The sequence below is a fragment of the Mobula birostris genome, chromosome 9, assembly GCF_030028105.1.
Source record: "Mobula birostris isolate sMobBir1 chromosome 9, sMobBir1.hap1, whole genome shotgun sequence".
Taxonomy (NCBI): Eukaryota; Metazoa; Chordata; class Chondrichthyes; order Myliobatiformes; family Myliobatidae; genus Mobula; species Mobula birostris.
In genome coordinates, this window is record NC_092378.1 from 116,985,855 (window position 1) to 117,013,111 (window position 27,257).

Below are 27,257 nucleotides of genomic sequence, written 5' to 3' on the forward strand. Positions count from 1 at the left end.
AGCATATAAGATTATGAGAGGCATATTTAGAGTGGTTAGCTAGAGTCTGGTCCTCGTGGGTGGGAATGTCTAAAACCTGAGAGCACAGGTTCAACATGAAGGGGAGGAGGTTTAAAAGAAACCGGAGGTGTAAATTTTTTACAGGTATCTGCGATGAGCTGCTAAAGGAGGCACAGAAACAATATTTAAAAAGATATTTTGATAGGTACTTGAATGAGGGAGGAATGGACTACTATGAAATTAATGCCGGCAAGTGGGATCAGTATATCGTACATGATAGTTGGCATAGACGCAGTGAGCCCGGAGGCCCGTTTCTATGCCGTACATCTCTATCATACTAAATGACATGTAGAAGAGGTAATTATAAAAAATGCTGCTAACCTTGTGAAACGTATTTTTATACAACAGGTGGAGCGGCATCTGCAAAACCTCTGCAAATGAATGGGAGAGTGAGTAGCAGCGAGGAGCGCGCCCTCGCCTCGCTGAAGGCGGTGCTGACGCCTGACGTCAGACGCCGTATAAATGCAGCCGCGGCAGCCAGGGTTTCAGCTTTGCTGGAGGAGGTTGAGTTCTCACGCGGTGGGGTCTGCAGGCAAACAAAGGGACTCAAGAAGCAAACTGTGCAACAGTCGCCGCACAAACATCTCAAGGGGGGAAAGAAACGGTTCCTAAATAGCAAACCTGCAGCCATGCCAGCCAATGATAACAGCAACCGCCTGCAGATCCAATTTGGACTCATCAACTGCAGCAAGAAGTACCTGACGGCAGAAGCCTTTGGCTTCAAGATCAATGCATCGGCCACCACCATGAAGAAGAAGCAGATCTGGACTCTGGAGCAGAATGGCGAGGATTCCAGCGTGGTTTTCTTCAAGAGCCACCTAGGCAGGTACCTGGCTGCCGATAAGGACGGGAACGTGTCGTGTGACAGTGAGCAGCCATCCGCCGACTGCCGCTTTCTCATCGTCGCCCACGATGACGGCCGCTGGTCCCTGCAGTCCGAGCCGCACAAGCGGTATTTCGGCGGCACGGAGGACCGTATCATCTGTTTCGCGCAGACCATCTCAGTGGCGGAGAAATGGAGCGTCCACATTGCCATGCACCCTCAAGCCAACATTTTCAGCGTGACCAGGAAGAGGTATGCGCACCTCAGCGACAAGGACGAGATTGCCATTGACCGTGACTGCCCCTGGGGTCTGGACTCCCTCATCACCTTGGTCTTTCAGGACCAGAAGTACAGCGTGCAGACTAGCGACAATCGTCTGCTCCGCAACGATGGCCAGTTGGTGGAGAGGCCGGAGCCCGCCACCGGCTACACCCTGGAGTTCAGGTCAGGCAAGGTGGCCTTTCGGGACTGCGAGGGCAAGTACCTGGCGCCTTCGGGCCCTACTGGCACCATGAAGTCTAGTAAAAGCACCAAGGTGGGCAAGGATGAGCTCTTTGTCCTGGAACAGAGCTACCCCCAGGTCGTCCTGAAGGCTGCTAATGGCAGAAATGTCTCCATTCGGCAAGGTAAGCGTTAATGCCAACAAAAAACTCGATTTTTTTGTATATTTCCAACAGTCCTTTCTGCTCTAGTGTGAAATAGTCAATAAAATGTACTACTTTCAAAGCGACGGTGCTCATTGATATGAAGCAGTCTCGATAACTGCCTTACCAGAAATGTCTGTTACTGAATTGCTCACAAGGGAGAATTCCACCAATATGGCTTCTGTTTTTTTTCATTCCTATGCAGATTTTTTTTGAATGGATTGACCCCAGTTAAATACCGCGAATATCCTTCAGTCCTTCCTCCATCTCCCCCAGTAACGGCATCTAATTACTTTGGGCAGTAGTATAAGGCAATGGGGAGGTTAATTACCTGAACCAGACCTCATTCCGCAATCTTTGGTTTGCAAAAGCTTTCATGTAAAACAGGATCCTATTGTATGGAGCGTGGGCTAAAACTTGTAGGAGTGCGGCGGACATGCACGCAACAGTTTTCCAGAATAATTTCTGTGCGAGGATGGGATCAAACGAATGGTGTTCTGGCCATTTGTTTGCGGTAACGGTCTCTTGCAGCTGTTCACAATTGCTTTGCTCCTTCATTACAGCAAAAGCATAATCGTCCCATTGTGCAGAGAACAATCCAACGTTTCCTTACCATTCCCTACCGACTGGTGCCCCACACCCCTCCCCCAATCTCAGGGTAGACGTGGAATAAAGAACGTTTTCAAATGGAAACCATTGGGGCATATCAATGGTCGCAAGACTGCAGAATTATTTTATGAAAATATTCTCTTTGTACGCAAGGGAAATCTTCAGTTGGTGCTGAAGAGCAGACCGTTAACTGTATTTTAACCTGTACAGAAAATGAGTTAAAATCTCCGTGGGTGCTGTCTTTATAACCAGCTGCATACTGAAATCCCTCTCTGTAATCACCTTCATTTTAAAGAGGCGTTAAATAACAAATTTGGCAACCCACGCAACAAAGGAAGTGTGGTTGAATCCAGCGAGACCGTTGAGAAACTCGACAAAATGTGGTTCACGCTGGATACGAGTCGTTGCAGATTTAGCGTCTGAGATGTAGCTGACCACTCCCACCTTGTCTGCCCTTTTAATGAAATTGGTTGCATTATAATATAAAATGTGCATTTACAAATTCTTTTTAACCGTAAAAAAAATCGAGGCGATCTCACTCGACGATAGCGAACAAAACCAGATGTGTTATTTGAGCTCTTAAAGTAAGGAATTTTGCTGCCAGTTTTGGGTCTGCCGACAGAAATAAACGCCTCTTAAAGAAAGACTACTAGTGAGCAACATTTCATTGCTGCGCCCAGGTTGCTTTTTTGCAAAAATAACTATCCTTATGCATATTTCATCACAATTTAATTAATGTTCACTGACCACAGACTGCTTTTCATTTCTCTTTATGGACCTGTAATCTGATTTTTCGCCTCATTTTAAATATAGATTTCGTTGTATTTAACTTAATTTTTCTGTCATCAAATTCAGTTTTCAAAGAGTAAATTTGTTCAGGAGAAAATAATAGCGTGAAAATAAATTTTAAAAAGGCAGACGTTGGAACTATGGCATTAAAAACAATGTTTGAACCAAAAGGCATTGTTGGAGTCACATAGTATCAGTTCGGTTTTCTTTCCAATTGCAGCCTGAATTGCTACCTGTCCCAGCCTTGTTTTTACTTCGGATTGCCAACATCTGCAGTTCTTTTTCCCAGTTTGCAGTGATTTCATGAAGTAGACAGTACTGAATGAAAACCTGAAATCAGATTCCAGATGGATCCAAACTTACTGATTTATTTTTAAGAAAAAATACTTGGGCATCTTGAGATTTAATGAAGATCCATTCTTTGGTTTTTAGCTGAGTGCATCTTTACCAACCTATTAAGATAATGCACTTAAGCTAAGTTGGATGTCCAGCAACAGGAAACCAAATGATTGGTAAAGGTACATTTTGATTGAAGACAACAGATGTTTTGAATGAATTCCACAGCTTGGGTCCAATGTAACTGAAGTTGAAAATTCTGGATTTGAAGGCTGCAAGAGTTGTGTTAGAAAAAGAAAGAATTTTAAGAATGCAAACAGGACTGGGCCACATGTCTACTCATTGTGGTCACATATTAAGTATACCTGTACACCCCGTTAATGGAAAATCTAATCAGTCAATCATATGGCAGCAACTCAGTCCATAAAAGCATGCAGACATGGTCAAGAGGTTCATTTGTTGTTAGCATCAAATATGAATGGGGAAGGTGATGGACAAGCAAAAAGATAAGTCCTGCTGAAGAGTCTCCACCTGAAATGTTGACTGTATTCTTTTCCATAGATGCTGTCTGGCCTTCTGAGTTCCTCCAGCATTTGTGTGTTGCTTGGATCTCCAGCATCTGCAGATTTTCTCTTATTTGAGAATGAGGAAGAAATGTGATCTAAATGACTTTGGTTGATTGTTGGAGTGGTTTGAGTATCTCAGAAACTGCTGATCTCCTGGTATTTTTATGCACAACAGTCTCTAGAGTTTAGGAAATGGTAGAAAAAAAACACAAATCATCCAGTGAGCAGTAGTTCTGTGGGTGAAAATGCCTTGCTAATGAGAAAGGTTAAAAAAAAATGACCAGCACGTCAGATTTGAAGTGGATGGGCTGCAGATGATCACAAACCTATTTCATTCTGTCTTAATGCAACTCCAGAGCCCTGCAGCATAAAAGGTTTCAAAGAATTGTGAACCAGCAGATGAAAGAAACGCACCTGTCCTGGATCAGGCAACATAGAGATAACAAGTACTTCAGTGAGATCCCATCATCTAAACTTGAAAAATGCTGTTTCTGCTCAGTTAGCTTAAGCATGGAAAATTACTATCCCAGGAATCAATTTGGTAAATATTTGCTTGTACTCCAAGTATATCCTTAGATACAGAGGCCAGACTTGTACACAAGATGCAGTCCCATTAGGTACTAAATAATTGAAGCTTGTTGTCCCTGTGGTATTGGGATCTTTGTAGTAAAGGTAGTATTTTTACAAAAGGCCATTCCATTACCATTCTGACATGTTGGTCCATGGCAGCCTCCACTGGCATGATGGGGCCACACGCAAGTTTGATGAGCGACACCTCATATTCTGTTTGGGTAGCCTCCAAACTGATGGTATGAATATTGATTTCTCTAACCTGGTGATCTCTACCCTTCCTTTCTCCATTTTTTCATTACCTATTCTTGTTCCCTTCTTCATCTTTCTCCACACCTGCCCATCACCTCCCTCTTGTACCTTTCCTCCTTGTCCACTGTCCTCTCCTATCAGGTTCCTTCAGATCTTCACCTCTTCTCCCCCATCACCTCTGAGCTTTTGACTTCATCCCCCACTCCATCCACTTGCGCGCACCCTCCCCCAACCTGGTTTCACTTATCATCTCCCATTCTTGTATTCCTTCCCCTCCCCCACCCCTTATTCTGGTTGCTTCCCCTTTCCTTTTCTGATCAAGCATCTCAGCCTGAAATGTCAACTGTTTATTTGCCTCCATAGACGCTGCCTAACTTGCTGAGTTCGTCCAGCATTTTTGTGTGTACGCAAGACTTACGGCATCCGCAGAATCTTGTGTTTTTAAAAGAAAGGATGGTGCTTTCATATCTTCAATTTATCTTTTAGAAGCTTGGGCCTTCTGACACTATTCTTAATCTCCCACTATTTTTAAAAAAAATTTTGTCCAAATTAGTGTTCTGACATTTTTCACATTCTAGTTTTCCATTCCTTTGCTATATATCCCCTAAAGTCTCTCTGTATCCTCATTAGAGCCCACACTGCCACCTAGCTTTGTGTCATTAGAAAACTTGGATGTATTACACTCAGTCTCTTGTGAACATCTGGATCTCAAAGACTGATGTTTGTAACATCCTACTTGCTACTTCTAACCAGAGGATGACCTACCTGCTTTGTGTCCATTAACTAATCTTCAACCATATATTAGCCCTCACATGTAAAATCATCTGCATTTAGTTTAATCTCATTTGTGGTATCTTTTATTGAGGTCCATCTAAACATGTTGTCTTGTATTGATTCTGAAATTTACAATCTTCTGGACTTTTTCCCCCACTACTGATGTTGGACTAATTGGTCTGTTGCTGCTTCAGTTTTTTTAAAACACTCTACCTTCCAGTTTCTGAGAACCAGTCAGAATCTATAATGTTTTGGAAAACGGCAAGTGAGTGTATCTATTATCTCCCTAGCCAACCCATTCAGAGCTATAGCATACAGGTTATCAGATCCTAACAAATTGTAATCTTTCAGTCTAATTATTTTCTCTAATTTTTAGGCTAATTTATCAAAGCTCATTTACTGTGCCCCTGCAGTACTCCATAATAGGCAGATTTTCTGTCTCCTTTCATAGAGAGATGCTCAGATTTTAAAATCTCTGCCATTTCCTTTTTCTCTGGGCTGCATGGAGCTTGTATTAGATAAGATTTTTCATGTGTTCAGCTACAGAAGTCCATGGTCTGTTTTCATTCCCCACTATCTGCATTTGAATGCCTTTTCCCTCCGAGGTCTGAAAATTCCCTAAAGCTAGAGCTCACTTATTTGGCAATATTGTGCCTTTTCCTGTTCATTTTATACTGACACATTGGTGTCAAGAAAACAACCTCTTCCTCAATGTCGCAAAAACAAAGGAGCTGGTTGTGGACTACAGGAGGAATGGAGACAGGCTCACCCTATTGACATCAATGGATCTGGGGTTGACAGGGTGAACAGCTTTAAGTTCCTTGGCATAAACATCACTGAAGATCTCACATGGTCTATACATACCGGCTGTGTGGTGAAAACAACTGCGCCTCTTTCATCTCAGATGGTTAAAGAGGTTTGGTATGGGCCCCCAAATCCTAAGAACCTTTTATAGGGCACAGTTGAGAACATCCTGACTGGCTGTACCACTGCCTGGTATGGGAACTGTACTTCCCTCAATGCAGAGAGTGGTGCAGACAGCCTAGCGCATCTGCAGATGTGAACTATTCAAGACATTTATAAAGACAGGTGTGTGTATTTTTTTTAAAAAAAAAAGGGGGACCTGAAGGATCACTGGGGACCTGAGTCACCCCAACCACAAACTGTTCCAGCTGCTCCCATCCGGGAAATGGTACCACAACACAAAGCCAGGACCAACAGGCTCTGGGACAGCTTCTTCCACCAGGCCGTCAGACTGATTAATTCACTCCAATACAATTGTTTTTCTATGTTATGTTGACTGTCCTGTTGTACATACTACTTATTATATTTTACTATAATTGCACATTTAGATGGGGATGTAACATAATGATTTTTACTCCTCATGTATATGAAGGATGTAAGTAATAGTCAATTCAATTCAATTTTAAAGTTCTCTTTATAGTCACAGTGGGTAACTTTTTAATTATCAAGTCATTTTTGTATTTTAATTAAGTTTCTCATTCCACCTTAGACAATTTATTGCTTGTGCCTTTATTCTGATCTTAAGATTCTAATTTCTGACTGAACTAATGCATCATAAGGCCATTACTACCAGTCAGCTGCCCTTTCTCATTGCACAATACTACATGTATCTGATTCTCTTGTTAATACTTAGTGTGCTGATCTAGAAAATGATTCCGTATCTGCTCCATGAATTCCTGATTTGTTTATGTAGACTAAACACTTCATTGATTATTGTTACTTTATAAAATGAACCTCTAATTTCCCAATGACACCTAATTACCACACTGTTTTGGGGAATTGCGTGCAGCAATGTTTCCATTTCGTAGCCCCAGGCAGAATTATTCTATTTGACTTTGGGTTATAATTTTTCCCCACCTATTAAGTTTATCCCATTATTATTGGATTCATCAGCTGTATGGAGAACACATGCTTGCTCTCCATATTGTACTGCCCTGGCTTGCATATCAACTTTGAGGCAGACAGCTAAAATGCAATATCCATGGTCAATCCTGGCCTATATATTTGGGCCATTGGCTTCCTTTTCTCAATTGCCTTTGTCTTTATGTTATCTATCCTGGAGTATTGAATTGGTCAATTTGATAATGTATCTCTAATGGCTGTTTAGATTGCACCTTTTATTTTTATTTGTGCCGTTAATTTACTACTATTTGCTACGTTAAAGTCTAGAAAAGTGAGGTGATTCAATTGTGTATGATTCGGACGTGTCTTAACAGTATGGATGTGCAGCAAATGTTTTCTTGTGGGGGACTTTGCAATTAGGGGTTACCTTTACAAGACAACAATCAAGTGATTCTTAGAACTCTTCCTGCAGGAGTGATGGAAGCAATGTCATTGAATATACTTGAGGTCTTCACTTCTGCTGGTGAAGCTGGATTACAAGCTTTGGAGTCATTCTGGCTGTTCAACAACACTCATCCTGCTTAAGGACCCTTACCCCTACTCTGTCCAAGAATGAATTTAATCCTATAAAATACCATCCACTTTAGAGATGTTCAGAAAGATTCATTGTATGACATGAAGCCACATTATTTTGTCTATTTGTCCTGTTTCCATTTGTACTTGAGCAGTTTTGTCTTGAAGCAAGATGAAATTAGAGTAGCAAGTAGAATTCCAAAGTCTGTAACCCAAGAACATGAGCAAAATTGGACTTTAGCATTGTTTGAATTGTTTAGACTATTTTGGGGTATACACCTGGACAATTCTAGATGCAGTCCAACAGCTGCTGGCTATTTCTTAATGGTATATCAGCTAATGGGTTTTTTTTGTGTAGATGTTTTTGGAATTTGTGAAGTGTTGTGTGTTCCAACCTGTTGTGTCAATCACAGTTGCATGTGAAAGAAGAGAACACGAGTTACTCAAATATTTCCATTATGTAGTGATGAAAATTGATAACTACACAGCTCCTATGTGTACTCTACATGATCTACCTAAGATAAAATAATCCAAGTAACAGAAGTGGAATAGTTGGCCATTTGTCACATTGCGGTAGTTGGTGCCTGTTCTGATTGTCTGCAATTACCATAAGTGTGAAGTAAATTCTTCCTCTAACTTGTTTCTGCTAAAGGAGTTGTCTCTTCCTTTGGAACAGAGTGGTTTAAGTGCTGTAGTACATTGTAGAACCTGTGTAGACCTAAGTTTGTCCAAGTTCCTACTTTTCAACCTGCCTAGCTTATTTTTTAGCATCTGAACCTACACTATCTTTACCTTTGCTTCAGAGATCAGCTCTCTACTGTGATACTGATTTTTAAAATCTCCTAACCTAGTTCTGTAAATTTGTAATTTTTGTGGTTCATCTGGTCCTGCTGGTCCATTGAAGTCTTCAGAAAATAATTGCTTTTCTCTGAATTGTGTACTTGGAGATTACTTGACTAAAAGTGTATATGTGAAAATGTTTCAAAAAATTTCACTGTACAATAACTTTTGGGTCACGAAGTGTGAGTGCTGGATCTTTGTGTGGTCATATGAAGTGTGCAAATTCAGGAGTGATATGATAGGTACTTATCTATGCAGTCTCCTGATATGAGAGCCTGCACTGAATGTAGATTGTAAGGTGGTGGGTAGCCCACCAAAACTGAACGTAGTAGGGGGCTCCCTAAAAAGGAAATGCTCTTGGAGGGGGAGGGGTGAAACACTGGGTATTTCAGAAAAAAGTGAGGAGTTCCTAAAAGCAGTTTTGAATAAGCACCATCTTGCATTTATTACAGGAGAAGCCCTTGGGTTGTATTTGATTACAAAAATCTGCCTTGCACAAAATCTGCATGTTTTAAAGCATCTTTCAAGCTGGTAATAAGTAAAGTTTCATTAATGATTGGTTACAGTGCATATTCTATCAGTTTATCTAAACGTATTATTAGGATGATAAAAGAATTGTAAGAAGTATGCAGTATGGATATCTATAGAAAATGGGTATTTCTCCCTTGTACAGAAATTTGGCTTGTGGGCTGTAGTTAGGAGTGGAACCTTTATGTAACTTGGGGACTGCCGATATGCAAATGAGTCTGCATTAGATTTTGTTAGTAGTTGAGTGCAGCTCTACACTTGTATTCCAGCATTAGAGCTATGATTTTACATCTTGCACATACATTTATTTCTTGTTACATGCTGTGTATGACTTGAGAAAGTGGGGATCATACAGTATTTTGTAATTTATTTTTTTCTTTTCAGTCTCTGTGCTTAAAACAATGAGTGGCTCTCGATTTTATATTCAGCTCTCGAAATCTTACCAGGATGCTCTCATGGCACTTGGCATACTTTGGAAGATCTGGTGATGTGGAATAGACATGATCTCAGAAGTCTGTCCTGCTTTCATAGAATCAACATCAAAGTGAGATTATTCATCTTTAAGCCTTTCGTGCTTTAATCAGAATTTAAAGTTTTAAATTGCTATTTTCTGATTAGTTTCCTGGATGTTCTGGTTCTAATCTCTAGACCTTGCTTCCATTCTCAAAAGCAGTAAAAGCTTCTGTCGGTCCTTACCAGGTTTCCTAAGCAAATCAGAAATTTCTGGATATTAGCAAACTTCAAGGACTGTAGCCTTTCTTTGTCTCCAGATTTTGTAGATTCCATAATTTGTAGCCCCATTTCACCAGATGAAAAGTAGAAAACTGCCGGATCAAACTGAAGAAAAATCTAATTAAATTCCAGTTATTAAGAATGAGAGTGATAGATGAATTCATGAGGTTCATTCTCAGCTTAATGCTGAATCTTTGATTCTTCTATCTAGTTCACTGCAAGTCCTTGGCCTTTTTAATCTATGATGTGACTGCCACCTGTTACTTGCCATGTGTTACTCTGAACTTTTGGTTCTAACTTTACACCATTTCCAAAGTACCTTTTACTTGGAAACCCTTCACATTGTCATAGAAATCCATTTGTTACAATCTTGCCCATTCACTTAATCCATTAATATCTGGTGGCTCAGTATGTCCAGTAATACTTTCTACCCTGCTATCTTAGTGTATTTTGCTGGTCTTGGATACACTCATCAGCTGGGGAATTAATAAACAATGAGGCTGTTACACCAGCATGACTCAGCTTCTGTAAGTCTAGATAATACCCATGGTCAATGAATAAGGTACTGAAGGAACATAGTGGATCAAGCAGCATCTGTGGAGGAAAATGGACAGTCAGCATTACAGTTTAAAACCCTGCATCCAGTCTGGATTGAAGAGCAGTGATACAAAATGTTTACTATCTGTTTCCATCTGCAGATTCTGTCTGACCCACAGAGTTCCCACCTGCTCCAAATTCTAGCATCTGCAGTGTTTCCATGGGCAATAGCTTTCCAACTACCACTTAATAGTCATCTTTTCAAATGCTTGTGCTCAAGCACAATCTAACATCACAAATCCATGCAGGCTCAACTCAGCTGAAAGTGTCCAAAGTCACTCAAGTGGCCAAAGTGGTCTACAGACCCAGACCTCTTTCCTCTTCAATAGCTAAGTAACTAGTGCAATTTTCCATTTCAATGGAATTGATTCCAAGTTGATGGACATTGCCAATATCTTTATTGTTTAAATGTTCTTGCCTTTTTTATTAAGCTTAGGGTGGAAATTATTTTGTTCTTTGCAGATACTTTGGGAAATTTGTATCTCTAGCACATTGTACATACAGTGAGATGTTTGATTTGCTGCCATGTGCCCAGAAAGCAAGATAAGCAGTTACTAAGTTGGTCTACCATGCCTCATGATTATTAATTAGCACCTCTTGGGACCCAAATTTTTTGCCCCATTAATGTACCAGATCCCATTGTACTGTCTTAATAGCTGTTGACCAGCATCTGGCTTAAGAATCTGGAGTGATGAAATGCCCTCCCTTGTAAAGAGCCTGTTGTTTTTCAGTAAGATCATGGCTGCTCTTCCAAGTCCAGCAAGTATTGTTATCTGCACATGGTGTTAGTCTAAATGGTCAGCCTTGACTTGTCATAGCTTAACCAAATTCTCTTTTTTGAATGAATGGCATGAGTGTTCTTCTTTTGGTGGGTGTGGGGGGGCAGGGGCGGGTGGATATTTGTCCCTGCTCTAAACTCTATGATCTAGTCATTGAATGCTGGGAGCAATTATCATTATCACTTGTTTTATTACAGTCTGTTCCTGACATCAATAAACTAAATGCATGTTATGACTTAATTTTTGACCTGCAAACCTCTTTTGATGAAGGTTCTTGGCCCGAAACATTGACTGTACTCTTTTCAGTAAATGCTGCCTGGCCTACTGAGTTCCTCCAGCATTTTCTGCATGTTGCTTAGATTTCTGCATCTGCAGATTTTTGTTTGTGATTGAATCTCTTACTTGATTTTGCATTTGTCACTTGATCGACTAGCCACTTAAGGCCCTTTCCATGTGGGTGTAATCATGGTTTTGTTAAGTATTTTGCTTATGAAAGCCACCTTGTCTATCTGCAGAAAACACCTCCAAAAAAAGGGGAGGAACATAGCTTTGCTGTAGTAGCATGCAGTGCTGAGTTTGCACCTCTTGAATGTTTCCTTGTCCAAACCATCCATATTGAAAATGGTGCTTTTATTGATTTGTGGTTGTGTTAGCCATGACGTACTGCTTTAATGCATCGTCTGCCCCATGCTCTTAAATGGCATTTGGAAGGTAATGCTGCTCATGATCTATCTTAAGCCAGTTAATCACTGTTCTGGCCTGAGGTGCATTAACAAGCAGTAACGGGGTTAAGTGCGACTGTAGTTGCACTTCAGTAGCAGCCCATCAAGAAATACAGTGGACTTGGGGAAGGAGAGGGATAGAAACAAATCTCTTTTTGGAGTAAATAGCTATCAGGAAATTCATAGTGTTAGGCCCGCTTGGCAGTTAATCTGCAGCTAAGGCAATTGCATCAAAAAAAAACCACAAGATTGTCAATGCTCGTCAAAACCTAGCTCTAACTTTTTTTTCTTTCGCTTTTGGAGGTGGACAAGGGCATCATCAAGGTCTTGGGTTCAGTGTTATCCTAGTCGAGTGAAAAAATCATTTGAGTTGCCAAATTCTATAATTTGGAGAAATACTGAATTTTCATTAGTTTCAAAATATGGGTCCAGGAAATCTCTTTCCCACGCACCCCCCCCCCCCCATCCCCTCCCACCGTTGGCCAATTGCTCGGTGTAGCAAGCAATAGGGCCTGTGAAGCATAGTACAAATCAGAGTAACAGCTTCCTTTGGGCTTTTTCACTTAGTGTGGTTCCTGTTAGCAGTTTAGTTTTGAACATAGCAATATGGCGTGCTAAGTATGCCTGACTTTATTTTCTTAGTGGACTAGGAAACAGTGAGATTATTAGCACAATAGCTACTTTGAGGTTATTGGTCAGAGAAGAAAATTTGCATCAGATGTAACAAGACATCCTGCATTTAATTTTTCTACCTGATTTTGCCAAAGTATAAAAGTTTTTATTTCTGGGTCATAATACCTTTGATCATACTTTGAATAAATTATATGCTATCCCTATAGCCCTCTTCCATTTTTATAAGCACTTGGTGAACCTTAAATATTTCATTTATAATTGCATGGGAATTAATTTGAACTGTTGACCTTGAAACATTAGTCTGTTTTGTGCACACTTACCTGAAAGATAGTTAATTGAACTATCAGGGGCTGATGGTCTGCATCCCAGGGTACTTGAGGTGGCTCTAGAAATCGTGGACGTATTGGTAATCATTTTCCAATGTTGTATAGATTCAGGATCAGTTCCTGTGGATTGGAGGGTAGCTAATGTTATCCCACTTTTTAAGAAAGGAGGGAGAGAGAAAACAGGCAATTATAGACCGGTTCGTCTGACATCAGTGGTGGGGAAGATGCTGGAATCAATTACAAAAGATGAAATAGCGGCATATTTGGATAGCAGTGGCAGGATGGGTCCGAGTCAGCATGGATTTACGAAGGGGAAATCATGCTTGACTAATCTTCTGGAATTTTTTGAGAATGTAACTATGACAATGGACACGGGAAAGCCAGTGGATGTAGTGTACCTGGACTTTCAGAAAGCCTTTGATAAGGTCCCACATAGGAGGTTAGTGGGCAAAATTAGAGCAAATGATATTGGGGGTAGGGTACTGACATGGATAGAAAATTGGTTGGCAGACAGGAAACAAAGTAGGGATTAATGGGTCCTTTTCAAAATGGCAGGCAGTGACTAGTGGGGTACCGCAAGGCTCGGTGCTGGGACCGCAGCTATTTACAATATACATTAATGACTTAGATGAAGGGATTAAAAGTAACATTAGCAAATTTGCAGATGGCACAAAGCTGGGTGGCAGTGTGGCAGAGGAGGATGTTATGAGAATGCAGGGTGACTTGGACAGGTTGGGTGAGTGGGCAGATGCATGGCAGGTGCAGTTTAATGTGGATAAATGGGAGGTTATCCACTTTGGTGGCAAGAACAGGAAGGCAGATTACTATCTGAATGGTGTCAAGTTAGAAAAAGGGGAAGTACAACGAGATCTAGGTGTCCTTGTTCATCAGTCACTGAAAGTAAGCATGCAGGTACAGCAGGCAGTGAAGAAAGCTAATTGCATGTTGGCCTTCATAACAAGGGGAGTTGAGTATGGGACCAAAGAGGTCCTTCTGCAGTTGTACAGGGCCCTGGTGAGACCACACCTGGAGTATTGTGTACAGTTTTGGTCTCCAAATTTCAGGAAGGACATTCCAGCTATTGAGGGAGTTCAGCGTAGGTTCACGAGGTTAATTCCCGGGATGGCGGGACTGTCATATGTTGAAAGATTGGAGCGACTGGGCTTGTATACACTGGAAATTAGAAGGATGAGAGGGGATCTGATTGAAACATATAAGATTATTAAGGGATTGGACACGCTGCAGGCAGGAAGCATGTTCCCGATCTTTGGGGAGTCCAGAACCAGAGGCCACAGTTTAAGAATAAGGGGTAGACCATTTAGAACGGAGTTGAGGAAAAACTTTTTCAGACAGAAGGTTGTGGTTCTGTGGAATGCTCTGCCTCAGAAGGCAATGGAGGCCAATTCTCTGGATTCTTTCAAGAAAGAGTTGGATAGAGCTCTTAAAGATAGCGGAGTCAAGGGATATGGGGAGAAGGCAGGAAAAGGGTACAGATTGTGGATGATCAGCCATGATCACAGTGAATGGTGTTGCTGGCTCGAAGGGCTGAATGGCCTACTCCTGCACTTATTGAACAAATCAAAATTGGTCCAGGCACTTCTGTTTGCTCTCTAATGAGGTCACAGTCACCGACTGGTGACTTCCTAGCTAGCAGATCATTCCAAATAGCCACATCTCTACCAAGTCTTGCAAAGAACTGCTCACAATTGCATAAGGGAGGTCATACAGACTCTTGAAGAAAGGTGACTGCCTATTTAATTTCAGTGAAGAGGGCGTATATCTGGCATTGAGACTTGCTGGATTCTCATAAGTGCACTTTGTACATAAAATATCACTCTAAATGCCTGTCCTTTAATAGAAAAGGGTTCCTCCTGCTCAGTGCATAGATTGTGGGTGGAGCATTAAAAATATTTTCTCATGGACAGTGGATTGTGTCCTAGTGGCATCCATCCTTGAGTTGTGAACCCCCAATAGGGTGAAACAACAGCCATCTTTGGGGGCTGTCAGTGCCCAGAGTACTGCAGTGAGGACTACATACTCATTGTCTCCTTTCCCTCGTGCATTGCCTCACTACTGCAGAGACTTCCAACGATGAAGGTGCACAAGCATCATAATGAAAAGTGCCATGGGCATCCATCAGTAACAGTAAGTAAACCATAATATGATATGCACAAGTAACTGTTGTTCTTCCAAAACATAAAGCATCAGGCAGCCAGCTGTTGCAATACTATTTGAAAGCTGGCCTGCATAGATCTAGGCAACATTGGCCAAAGCAGTGAGGACATGATGCAAGAACTGTCGCCATGTAGTGTAGTTTGGGATTTCAGGTATTCATTTTGGTTGTGAATTTATTAATCCTCTGTTCATGGATAAAGGTACACAAGTTCTGACACAAACTTTTGATAATGTTTAGTGGAAAAAGAAACTAAAGCATTAATACAAGTTAATGATTTCTATTTTCATTTTGAGTCAACAACTCAAACTGTTAGCTGGTCATTGGGGCTTCCAACATAAATTTTGTTTAGTTTTTAACAAGAATCTGAGTGTAGTGTTTACTTTGGTACTTACAATGGGAAATGAAAATGAAACATGGCGCTCTTTCTGGGTTGTTTTGTGTAGATTGAAAAATTTGTCTGGGCAGCCACAGATGTGAGTTGTACTTCTGTATGTGTGATTTGTGGCATTAGTGTTGCTTGAGAAATTGGTCCATTTTGCCTTGTTGAGTCATTCCTAGAACAGTTGGTAGCAAAATACCAGACAGGGACTCCAACAAAGGAAGTCCTATAGTTTCCAGCAGTTCATTTTCATGAAAATCCTGGACACTGGCTTTACTCCTAAGGTAGGCTGTTGCAAATCCATGAGTGAAGCATCCAAACAGGTGCCCTATAATTTCTATGCCTGTAGTTTTCCCCCACTCCAACTATATTTGACCTCAAGCTGTTTTGCAGCTGCTTTCTGGTCAAGGCTCCAAGGGGATGGTCAGAAGCCCTTTAATTTCTTTTCCAACCATGCCTCAGTGAATTAGTATTACAGTTTTAAATTCCTCGCATCTTGTTTGGGAGAGTGTTGGGGAAAGAAATACTTTAAAGCTAATATCAAAATGTTTGGCTTCCTATTGTTGGAAGTGGGCTTTCTCTTTGGGACTAAAATTAGTTCTAAAATACAAGATTCAGAATGTAAAATGGTTCAAAATTTTTCTTAATTTGCATTAAGGCATGATTATACTATTACTTGTAATCTTTTGCATCACTCAGAAACAATACAACCCAGTGGATTGGATTCCAGCTCTGAGCTAGCCAACTATCTCTTTGGATAGAAGCCAATGTTGACTGGGAAATAACTATATTTGAATACTTCATCACAAGTAGGAATGGGCCCCTTGACTCTTAAGTGAACTGATATTGAACAGTTTTAAGTTGAATAATTTGTAATTGCATCCCAAGTGTAGAGTATTAAATAAAAGGATAACGTAACAATTAACATGTTGCTTTTACAGCTCAAAGCGTCAGAGTTCGGAGTTCAATTTCGACACTATCTGTAAGGAGTTTGATATCCCCCCTATGGAGTGCATGGGTTTTCTCCAGGTGCTCTGGTTTCCTTCCACAGTCTAAAGACCAAGTGGTTAGTAGATTAACTGGTCATTGTAAATTGTCCAGTGATTAGTCAGTCCAGGGTCCAAAGCTTAAAGTAAGCATCCCTTTTAAGTTGTGGTTTTATTAGCTGGGGTAATCTTCCATTTTTCCTGTTCATAGTGCCAAATTAAAAGTGTGCAGCTGATCACATTGTATTTTAAGTCCTTAGGAAATTAATTTAGTTAAAATTAATTGAATCTGTTATCTCAAATTGATATTTGTGTGTTCAAAAAAATCAGTCTTTGATATAATTCCTATATTATTAAGCCCTTTAATAATTTTGTTGTTTTTTTTTAAGATATTACATCTCATTCTTGTAAACTCAGAATGGGTCTGACCTTTGATCTGTCCTTGATGGACCATTCTGTTTCTGTTCCCTGCATCCCTGGAGTCACTGATAAAACTGTTTCTCGTTGTTTGTTTTTGAGTAGGGAGCCCACTTCATAACAATACTCCAGGTGCAGCCTCATCCACAAAAACTTCCCTCTTTGCAATTCACCAACTAAAACTGGATCACTAGTCTGGGACAGAAATGGTCAAAATGGGTGGAAGTGTTTGAAACATGCTAATGAAATCACAGTTGTGAGTGTTAGATGGGTGCTGCATGGGGAAGTTTTACCCCTGTGCATCTAATATAGTTTGACTTGTGCATTTTAGCCTCAGTTTTGCTATCCTCATTGATTGAATTGACTTTATTTCTTGCATGCTGCACATAAATGAGTAAAAATCTTTAAGTTATGTCTGTCTGAATGTGCATTGTGCAATTTATAGTAATCTGTAAAATAGTATGTACAGTAAGGTATACAACAGAACAGTCAATATAGCTTAGAAATGCAATTGTCAGCATGTATTAATCAGTCTGATGGCCTGATGGAAGAAGCTGTTCTGGAGCCTGTTGGTCCTGGCTTTTATGCTGCGGTACTGTTTCCTGGATGGTAGCAGCTGGAATAGATTGTGGTTTGGGTAACTCCGTTCCCCAATGATCCTTCAGGCCCTTTTTATGTACCTGTCTCTGTAAATGTCCTAAATAGTGGGACGTTCACTCATAAGACTCGAGAGGTGGTTGTGCATATGGGTTCCACTTGCACAAAGCGTATCAATGTAAATTGGTCTGATCTTTAAACTTGGGTCTATTCAGGTTTTGCCCTGGTTTATGTACTGACTGTATGAATTGCTCCTAAAAGGTATGGACCTGTCTGCTAATCAGGATGAAGAAAGTGACCAAGAGACCTTTCAGCTAGAAATCAACAAAGAAACTAAGAAATGTGCTTTCCGGACCTGTACTGGAAAATATTGGACACTGACTTCGAATGGAGGGGTACAGTCTACTGCCTCTACAAAGTAAGTGTACTGATTAGTGTAATATTTGATTCCAGGATGGACCTTAGTATATTTATGAATCTTTAATTTACATTTTCAAACTATACATATGTATTATTTGGAAACATTCAGCACATAATTTGAGCTGCTAAACAAGCTAGTCATAACAAGCTAGCATGAGAAAGCTGCTTCATTTACTTTGTAAGCTTCCTGCACAATCACGGCTTGAAATCTTAGGTATTCAAGTTGTGTGGGTGTTAGTGCAAGTAAAGCGGTGGTTTTCAGATTCCGGTTCATTTAGCACATGCACATTGGAACATACAGTGAAAACTGCCATTTGTGTTATTAACCAAAACAATAGAAGGGTGTGCTGGGGGCAGCCTGCAAGTGTTGCCTCACACTGCAATGCCATCGTAGCATGCTCACAATTTTCAGTCGAAGAATGCAGTAGTAGAGCAAGTCCTCTGTTCTCCCGCCTACCCAGACACTCTCACAGATAGGCCTCGACCTCAAAACAGACTGCCCCTAAGCCTCCAACTTCCAGACCCCCACACCCCCAGTCGACGCAGGGGGCCCTTCCAACTCACCGACTTCAGCCTTCGGTATCAGCCTCAGGAATCTGAACCCTAGGCCTTGGGCTTCCAGTCTTGGAATTCCCTCTCCTGGAAGGGTTATACTTGACCGGGCTCACAGATATTAGGACTCAGTTTGCGGGTTCACCTACTTCAGGCTTTGACGACATGGACCTCTGATCCCTGGACTTGCAAGCCTGGGGGTGGGGGGGGGGATTTCCCTGTCCTGGGGGTGTCAAATCAGTCCTGTTCCCTGGGGCCAACCCACCTGACTTCTGTCCACAGGGATCTCTGACCTTCTACTGTTGAGCGCTTCAACCAGGACTCCGGCTCCTACCTCTTTGTTTACTGCCCTTAACCTGACCCCCTCATTTGTCTCGAACTCCCTGTATTCCTAAAGCCATCCCTAAGGACTGTCAAATACCCAAGTCTGAAGTTTGACATGGGAGACGTTTTGACATGTTTTCAAAAGTTCAGAGTGGTGGGTATAAAGAATACCCTTCTGAAACGAGCAACATTGCTTTCTAGAATTTCTCTAGCCTAAACCAAGCATGGAGGAATGTTCAATCCTCATCTGCCCCTGTATTCACAGAAACACTTGTGATCTTTTTATTTGAAATTGCTGCTTTGGTTTCCACTATTTGTAGATTTGGTTGATTTTTGTGATCCTTCCATAGCCACTTGACTTTTTTAGTGGGGTATCTCTGCGCTTGTGCCATTAAATACTCCATAATATTGAAATTAAGCTTTGTGGGGACAATCTTCTGAATGGATAGTATACAGCCAAGATAGTCCAGGTAGTACACTGCAGGTGTTGTCTGAAAAGTAATGCAGCATTTTTAATAGGAGGAACTGATGCTGAGCATTTATTGACCATCTGTTTTTGATTTTTGGTTTAAAAATGTTCATCCTTGTGGTGTACAGGATTATAAAGTTTTTGTATTGATGTTACTGTGCAAGAAAGTATCTGAACTGGAATACTTAACTATGTCAAACTTTGCCAGTAACATGCCTCTAAATGAGCTTGGACTAGCTTCTTCTCCCTCATAAACAAAACCTGCAATGGATTGTGATTTTTTTTTTTCTCCTGCTCAGTTCTATAAACAGCTGCAATATGTTGAAATAAATGTCACCTTATTGTGCTATTGCATCATTTGATTCAAAAACTACAAGCATTCTCAATTGGTTCCTGATCAATTTTTAAGAATTGAGATGTATTAAAATTTAATGGCTGCGAAAAAGGTTGGGTTTGTTAGAGGCTAGCAATAATGGTGCTGTGCTACTATGTTTAGATTCAGTGCTACTGTGTCTATGTGGGCTGTTCTATGCACTAATTCAATAGAAACAGCAACCTCTTGCAAGGAAGAAATGACTGTTTACCTGTATTTTTAACCTATTGTAACCCTTTGGCCTTTGTGTATCTATCTAAGTTTCTCTGCCGATTAATTAATCAGTGTCATCTCCCATCCAGTCTCAGTATAACCCTACAATAGTTCAATTGCCAGAATATATACTGTTGCTGTGCAACGACTTAAACTGCAGACATATTCCAAGAAGTCATCATTTGTTGATTTTTGTTTTCCAGAAGTGACAATTGTTACTTCCAAATAGAGTGGCACGAAAAGAGAATTGTTCTGAAGGCTGCCAATGGCAAATACGTGGCTGCAAAAAAGAATGGGCAGCTTTGTGCCAGCATAGAAACACCAAGTAAGTTCCCGTTAATGCACTCGTGCAAGTTGCTGTAACCCCATTTCTCCTTTCCTGGTCGGTCGGAGAGGTGGAAAAGGAATTGCACTGCTCTTCATAAATATTATCGCTTTGTGATCTAAGTTTTGATTTTTGAGCTATTTGGTCTGGAAATATGATGTACCTGAGCCTGACTTTTATCCTTTGTGCTCTGAAGAGGTGCTGAAACCTCTGGAGTAGATGACAACCATCTGTGAAATGCTGAAGTATTCTTTTTTTCCTCTTACCTTATTTTCAAGCGGAGACTGAAGAGTTTGTAATGAAACTCATCAACAGGCCTATAATAGTTCTTCGTGGAGAGCATGGCTTCATTGGCTGTCGGAAAGTGACTGGAACACTAGACTCCAACAGATCTTCGTATGATGTCTTCCATCTGGAGCTTAATGATGGAGCTTACAACCTTAAAGGTAAATACTAGCACTTGTTTGTTCTTTGCTCCCTTAGAGGACTTTTCCAAAATACTTGTATCTGCTCCTGTGACCAAATAGTATCATGGATTATTTTAGAATGATAGCTGTTACAGTAGAAATACTTCCATTGTTTTATTTATATTGCTAACATTAGTAGCCTTTCTACTTGTGTTACATCTTGTGTTGAGTGTTTTGCTCCTCTCAGCCTTCAGTGTGATTTTGTTAAGAGCAATGGGCAGCATCAGGAGGGGCAGCACACCTCACTACTTTCCCTTTCAATGTTTGCTATCCAGTTTCCAGAGTCACGTCTGAGCATGTTTGGTAGTACTCCCAGAGGTTTAATAACAAATTGCTTTCCTGTGCTTTGCTCTCTAGGCTTTCTTTTCATTTACTTAAAGCACCAAGTTAACCCTTGTAGTAGTAGTCTGGAACTGAAATTGTTACATTATATAGATAAAGTCTGTACCAGAATTGAACTTGCAGCTGTAACATTTGATGTATACATTAGAAAACCTTGAAGTACAAATTTTATCTGTGTGGCTCTTAGACAATACTGTATTTCTTTGCAGATTCTACTGGAAAGTACTGGATGGTTGGAAGTGATTCCTCTGTTACCAGCAGCAGCGATAAACCTGTGGATTTCTTGTTTGAATTCTGTGATTACAACAAGGTTGCAATTAAAATAGATGGGAAGTATTTAAAGGGGGACCATGCAGGTGTGCTTAAGGCATCTGCTGATGCCATTGACTCCTCAACCCTGTGGGAGTATTAAATGCACTTTAATGTGGCTTCCGTGCATCCATTTCTTGCAGTATCCTACCATTGGCTGCGATGCCTGCCCTTCTTTCACATCATATTGCAACCATTTTTTTTTAAAGAGAAGTTTTGTATATTCATCTTGGCTGTAGCTGCTATTAAAGATCTTTCCTAGATCTATGCAGGGCATTTAAATTGTACTCTGTGACATTCCCTTTAGCATTCCTTTATTTTAGTGAGTTTTTTCCTGCACACTGTAACATTGGCAAAGTTACGGTTAAGACTTGATGTGCCTTTGCCACCTTACAGCTGCTCTACTGCCAGATGCCCTGGTATTGCAGGCTACATTCGCCATTGTTTTGGTTATGTCAGGCTGGGCGCTTGAGACCACCTGCAGCCTCCCCTTGCAGAAGGAGGGGAGAGTTCAGCTCCCCGTGCTGACTATATATAGAAGATTTTGCTGGGCATGAAGCTGTGAAGGAATAGCTAAATTATCTCATCCTCTTTGCAGAAGGCAGTTTGATTCTCCAACTGTGCTCATTCTCAATTGCCTGAGCAATTTTGTTGCATGTAGTAGTTAAAAGCTATCAGTTTATGCAGACCCAACAGTTGCTGTGGTAATTGAAAAATCTAGCCATAATTTATCCACAAAACCTAGAAATGCTCAAGAATCAGGCTCCTAAGAGAATGATGTAGGGAACAATACTTGCTGGTAGACAGACACCTGAAAATGTCAATCTCAAATTCATGACTATGGAATGACATAAGCTGGTCTTGTGTTGTACATTTCTATTGTTTATCCATGCTGTAGATCAAAAAGTTACTTCCATGATGAATAATTGTAGTATGAGGAAGATGCCATAAGTTGGTAATTGTGACCATCTTAGTCATCTGGCCATCTCGTTTTATCTCAACCTTGCATTTAAGCATCTGTGCCTCTTTACTGCCATCTTTAATATTTGTCAGTCCCTTAGTATGGCTACTGGACTATTGTAGATGAGGGCTGTTGCTGAAATTGGAAAGACTAAAAAAAAATCATTGAACTGGAAAATCTAGCAGAGCTTCCTCTGATTCTACTGAATTTTCTGTGGCTCAACAGTGAACTGGATAACCCAGAAGGTATGTTAACCATCTCAGTTAAGTCCCCACCCCACCTCCAAAAGGTAAAGACCAAAGTCAGTGTCTCAAATTCTGGTTCTAGTTGAAAGATGGACAGGCATTTGGACCATAACCACTGCTTTATTGATCCACGGTAGGGTCATCTTAATGCAATGTTGCCATGTACTTTATGGAGACTGCATGTGGTCTTGTAACTTGTTGTGGAGGGATATATTGCCGAACCCTGCTTCTCTGTAATGTGAAACCTTTGTATATTATTCTCAAAAGCAAATTCAACTGGAATAATGATAGCCAAGAATATTGCAAATGCTATAACCTTACAATTTGTGGTATCTTAAATTCACCTTTTTTTTAAAAAAAGCTATTCGGTCCATTAGTCTTGTGTAAATTACAATATACAATTGGGAATCACTGGTATCGATATCACCATCAAATTTAAACTTGGCCACCAACAGACATTAAGACATAAGATTTCACCTTTAATGTCAAGTTCCATACACATGTGTCTTGTAGAATTAACACCGTACTTTAAACTTTCCATTCAATCAATCATTTGTATAACTTGGAATGTCATGTCAAATAAAACAATGTTGCATATGCCGAAGTCTGTGTATGCAAATTTGTTGAAATTATAAGTACAAGTGGGCCTTTTGCACATGGTGCTTTGGCACAGGGGCACTTCTTTGGAGTGGGTGTACAGTAGTGCAGGAAAAAGTAACGGCTCAATAGGAAGAATAGTTTTCCTTAACTGTTCCACAAACAGTATCTGAATATGTTCTTTACATCTAAAAAGTAGAGAAAATATTGCCGCCTTGCTAAGAACTAAAAGCACTCATTGGCTTTTTAAACAATGCATTAAAGATATTTTGGTATGAATTGTGTAGACTTAGGCCTTTATCTTTTTCCACTATTTAATTTTGAGCTTTATTGTAATTCTAACTATTCTTGGACAAACCTTAACCATGCACAAAGCATCATATATTTCGTTATACTCCTGATTGCATTACTGACAGAAATCCTAAATTGGTTGAGGAAAATCTGCCTGTATTCCATGGGGGTTATAAATCATTTGGGGAAATTTAGTTTGAAAGCTGGAGATGAGCTGCAGTAATTCCAGAATACATTCCTCAGCTGAATGGGGAAAATAGAGGTAAAATAAAGTTTTGGCTAAAGTTGTTTTAACTTAATTAAACACCTATCTTACAGAACTAAATGAATCTTAACATTTTTATAATTATTTTCATAGAAACCATAGAAGGCCTTTAATCCAGTGGAAAATATCTTTATGAAACTTGTAGCCATGTTGGTCTAAGTTAATACATTATAGCAATTGCATTGAAAAGATTATCGCAGGCACTCTCTCAAAAGGAAATGGGGGACAACAAATAATTACTTCAATAAGAGCTGGAAGAGTTGGGGGGATTAAAGTAGAAAATTGGACATTAGCTTGGTAATGTGAGAAGGGAACAAGTGAAAAGGAACTGACAAGTGAATATCAAGGTTTCTTGGTTTTAACAGTAGGGGACTAGTGGGGTAGATTAAGACTGGGATTAGTTTTCAAAGTAGATAAGACGACTCACTTTCTGGGACTCTACAACTCATTTTCAGTATTTATTTATTTTGTTTTTTGTATCTGCAGAGTTGGTCATTGGTTGTCTCTGTTTGTGGGGTTTCGCATTGATTCTATCGTATTTTGTTCTATTGTGAATTCCTGCAAGAAAGCGAATCTCAGGGTAGTGCATGCTGGCATATAGATATGTATTTTGATAATAAGTTTACTGAAGCTTTCAGATAAGTGGTTAATCATTTGATTCAATGTGATACAGGCTGACGAGTGTTTAAAGGTGTCCTCATTCAAGAACAAGATACAGGACGGTGTCAGTATGAGAGTATTCCACTTGAGGGAGTAATTGCAAATGAGGATGTAGGGAAAGTTCACTTAAGAAAACTGGGCTGGATTTAAGAGTAAATTGATTTTGTAATAACAGTATGGAAAAGTGGTATAGAAAATTCTGTATAAAGGATATAATTATAAATTGCTCCTTGAGCAATTTCATGCAGGTTTAGTGCCAGGACCATGGACTGAAATTAATAACCCAGCTTTGGAGTTGCAAGATAGATTTGAAATTTACACATGGGAACTAAAAGCAAGAAAGGTCTAATGGGTGGGTGCATTGAAGATAATTCAATACAGAAGAGTACAAGGGTATGTATGAACCAGTGAGGGAATACTAAGACCAGGAGACATAGCAGCAGAATTAGGCCATTTGGCCCATTGAATCTGCTCTGCCATTCAATCATGACTGTTCCTTTTTTTCCCCTCAGCCCCACTCCCCGGCCATCTCCCGCTAACCTTTGATGCCGTGTTCAATCAAGAACATGTGAAGCTCTGCTGTAAATACACCAAATGACTTGGCCTCCACAGCTGCCTGTGGTAATAAATTCCACAAATTCACCACCCTCTGGCTAAAGAAATTTCTCTGCATCTGTTTTAAATGGACAACCCTCTATCCCTCTTGTCCTAGACTCTCCCACCATGGGAAACATCCTTTCCTTATCTACACTGTCTAGGCATTTCTACATTTAAAAGGATTTAAGGAGATCCCCGCTCAACCTTCTAAATTCGAGTGGGTACAGACCCAGAACTATCAAACATTCATCCTAGGATGACCCTTTCATTCCCGAAATCATCCTTGTGAACCTCCTCTGAACCCTCTCCAATGCCAGCACATCTTTTCTTAGATAAGGAGACTAAAATTGTTCACAATACTGGAGTCCTCACCAGTGCCTTATCCCTGCTCTTGTATTCTGGACCTCTTGAAATGAATGCTAACTTTGTATTTGCCTTCCTCACCACCGTCTCTACCTGCAAATTAACCTTCAGGCAGTTCAGCACAAGGACTCTCAAGTCCCTTTGCATCTCAGATTTTTGGATTTTCTTCCCATCTAGAAAATAGTCTCAACATTTATCTCTACCACCAAAGTGCATGACCATGCATTTTCCAACATTTGCCACTTTCTTGCCCATTCTCCTAACCTGTTGAAGACCTTCTGCAGCCTTCCTGTCTCCTCAACGTTATCTGCCCCTCCACTTGTTACATACACCTGTTAGGGTGCATTCTCCAGATACCTTGTAAGGTAACCGTAGCCTTCAGCCAGGAGCAGATGTCATCAGGTGGTTCCCAACCTTCACAGTGTTTCGACCCTTAACCACGATACTCTCCAGTTGGCGGGCTGGCAGTGGTGGCCAAATCACTGCCCATCTGCTCCTGGTTTCCAGCTTCCCTCCACTCACCTACTCCAAATCCAACAAGAGGCTCGTTCTGCCTCTTCCCCCATCCTACGAGCTGCTTGTTTTTTTGCTCCTTTCATCCAGGCTCAGAACTGACAACAACCGCCATGTTGATTTGGCTGGGAAACCTCTGCAGCCGATCTCCACAGGGAACAACCATGCCTGCCATCCCTTGTCTTTACACTCCTGCACTAAGGGCTGGTACTTCTAGGCCTTTCTCTCGTGGGCCTCTTCCCATCCCTCCTCCCACAGCACAGTCAGCTCAACCAGAATTATTTTCTTGTCTTCAGTTGACCACAGTACAATGTCCAGGCGTAGGATTGTGTGCACCACATCCGGGAACTGCAATCTTCTTCCCACATTTACCCTCATCTCCCAGGACCTGGCAGTTAGCAACAGACTGGGCTTTGGTTGTTTGGTTACAAAAGGCCTAGCTCCCTCTTTGATGAAGGTGATGGCCTTCCTCAAATCTGTACCAGCTGTCCTCTTCTTGCATCTCTTTTGTTCTAGTATGTCAGCACCTTATCATGGTGCCACCTATACTGTCCTTGAGTTAGAGCTGTTTTACACCCAGGCAGTATGTGAGCCAGCGTCCCCTTTTGACCACAGTTTACAGTTTGGGTCCTCTCTCATCCCCCATGTGTACAGATGTAATGGTGAAGGAAGGGTGTCATACACGGATCGCAAGAGGAAGGAAATACGGAAGGGCTCCAGTCTCCATAACTCTGCCCATGAGATCTTGCACTTGGGCAGATCCCGTTTTGTCCAGGCACCCTGGGACCCTTGTTCCACTGTCCTTGAAATCCGCTTCTCTTCCTCATGGATCTGTACTATGTCTCATCTGTTCCTTGTGCTTGCGTTTCCCCACTGCTCGAAGTGAACTGAGCCGAGGCCTTGCCGCCCGATGCAGGGGTTGCCGATGATATCTCGCAGCTTCAGAGAACACATTGCCTGCTCCGCAGCTGCGTTGGCTGCCCACTTGCGCCCAGTTCTGATTGTAACACCTGCTTGCTTTAACAAGATGTCATTGGAATCTCTCAAACTTAATAAGGCTCTGTATTTTGCCACCTTGAATTCCTCCACAACAGATGAGAGGAAGCTGCAGTTGCCCAGATCGAATATAGAGGCCCACTGAAGAGAAGCTTGGGGGAACCCCCAACCATCTCCGCAGGTGGTTGTTGGTTTTCCTCTCGATGCCCTGTACAGCAGACATGGGGAACTCGAGCCAGAGAAGCCTGGGCAGAAGGCTGTATTGGTACAGCCAGGTCTTGAATTTACCGGGAAGACCAGATTTGTCTATCTTCTTCAGCCATTCATCTGTCTGCTTCACAGCATTGGTGATATTGGCCCCATCTGTCAGTGACACATAAACTAATCTTTGTATCATCTGC

At 41.0% G+C, this 27,257-nt stretch overlaps 1 protein-coding gene across 1 annotated transcript; it reads left to right on the top strand.

Moving 5' to 3' along the window:
• The first annotated feature begins 532 nt into the window (after positions 1-532).
• Positions 533-23,363, top strand: fscn1a (fascin actin-bundling protein 1a). Its single transcript, XM_072268671.1, has 5 exons — positions 533-1,509; positions 17,836-17,992; positions 20,129-20,250; positions 20,529-20,696; positions 21,269-23,363. The coding sequence occupies exons 1-5, from the start codon at positions 690-692 to the stop codon at positions 21,469-21,471; spliced, it is 1,470 nt and encodes a 489-aa protein (XP_072124772.1). The 5' UTR covers positions 533-689; the 3' UTR covers positions 21,472-23,363.
• Positions 23,364-27,257: the final 3,894 nt, after the last annotated feature.

Bases quoted from the DNA above. Each gene is read 5' to 3' on its own strand.
- fscn1a (XM_072268671.1), top strand. From the start codon at position 690: ATGCCAGCCAATGATAACAGCAACCGCCTGCAGATCCAATTTGGACTC. The intron at 1,510-17,835 runs GTAAGCGTTAAT...TGCTCCTAAAAG, and splicing joins AAATGTCTCCATTCGGCAAG to GTATGGACCTGTCTGCTAAT. The intron at 20,697-21,268 runs GTAAATACTAGC...ATTTCTTTGCAG, and splicing joins TGGAGCTTACAACCTTAAAG to ATTCTACTGGAAAGTACTGG.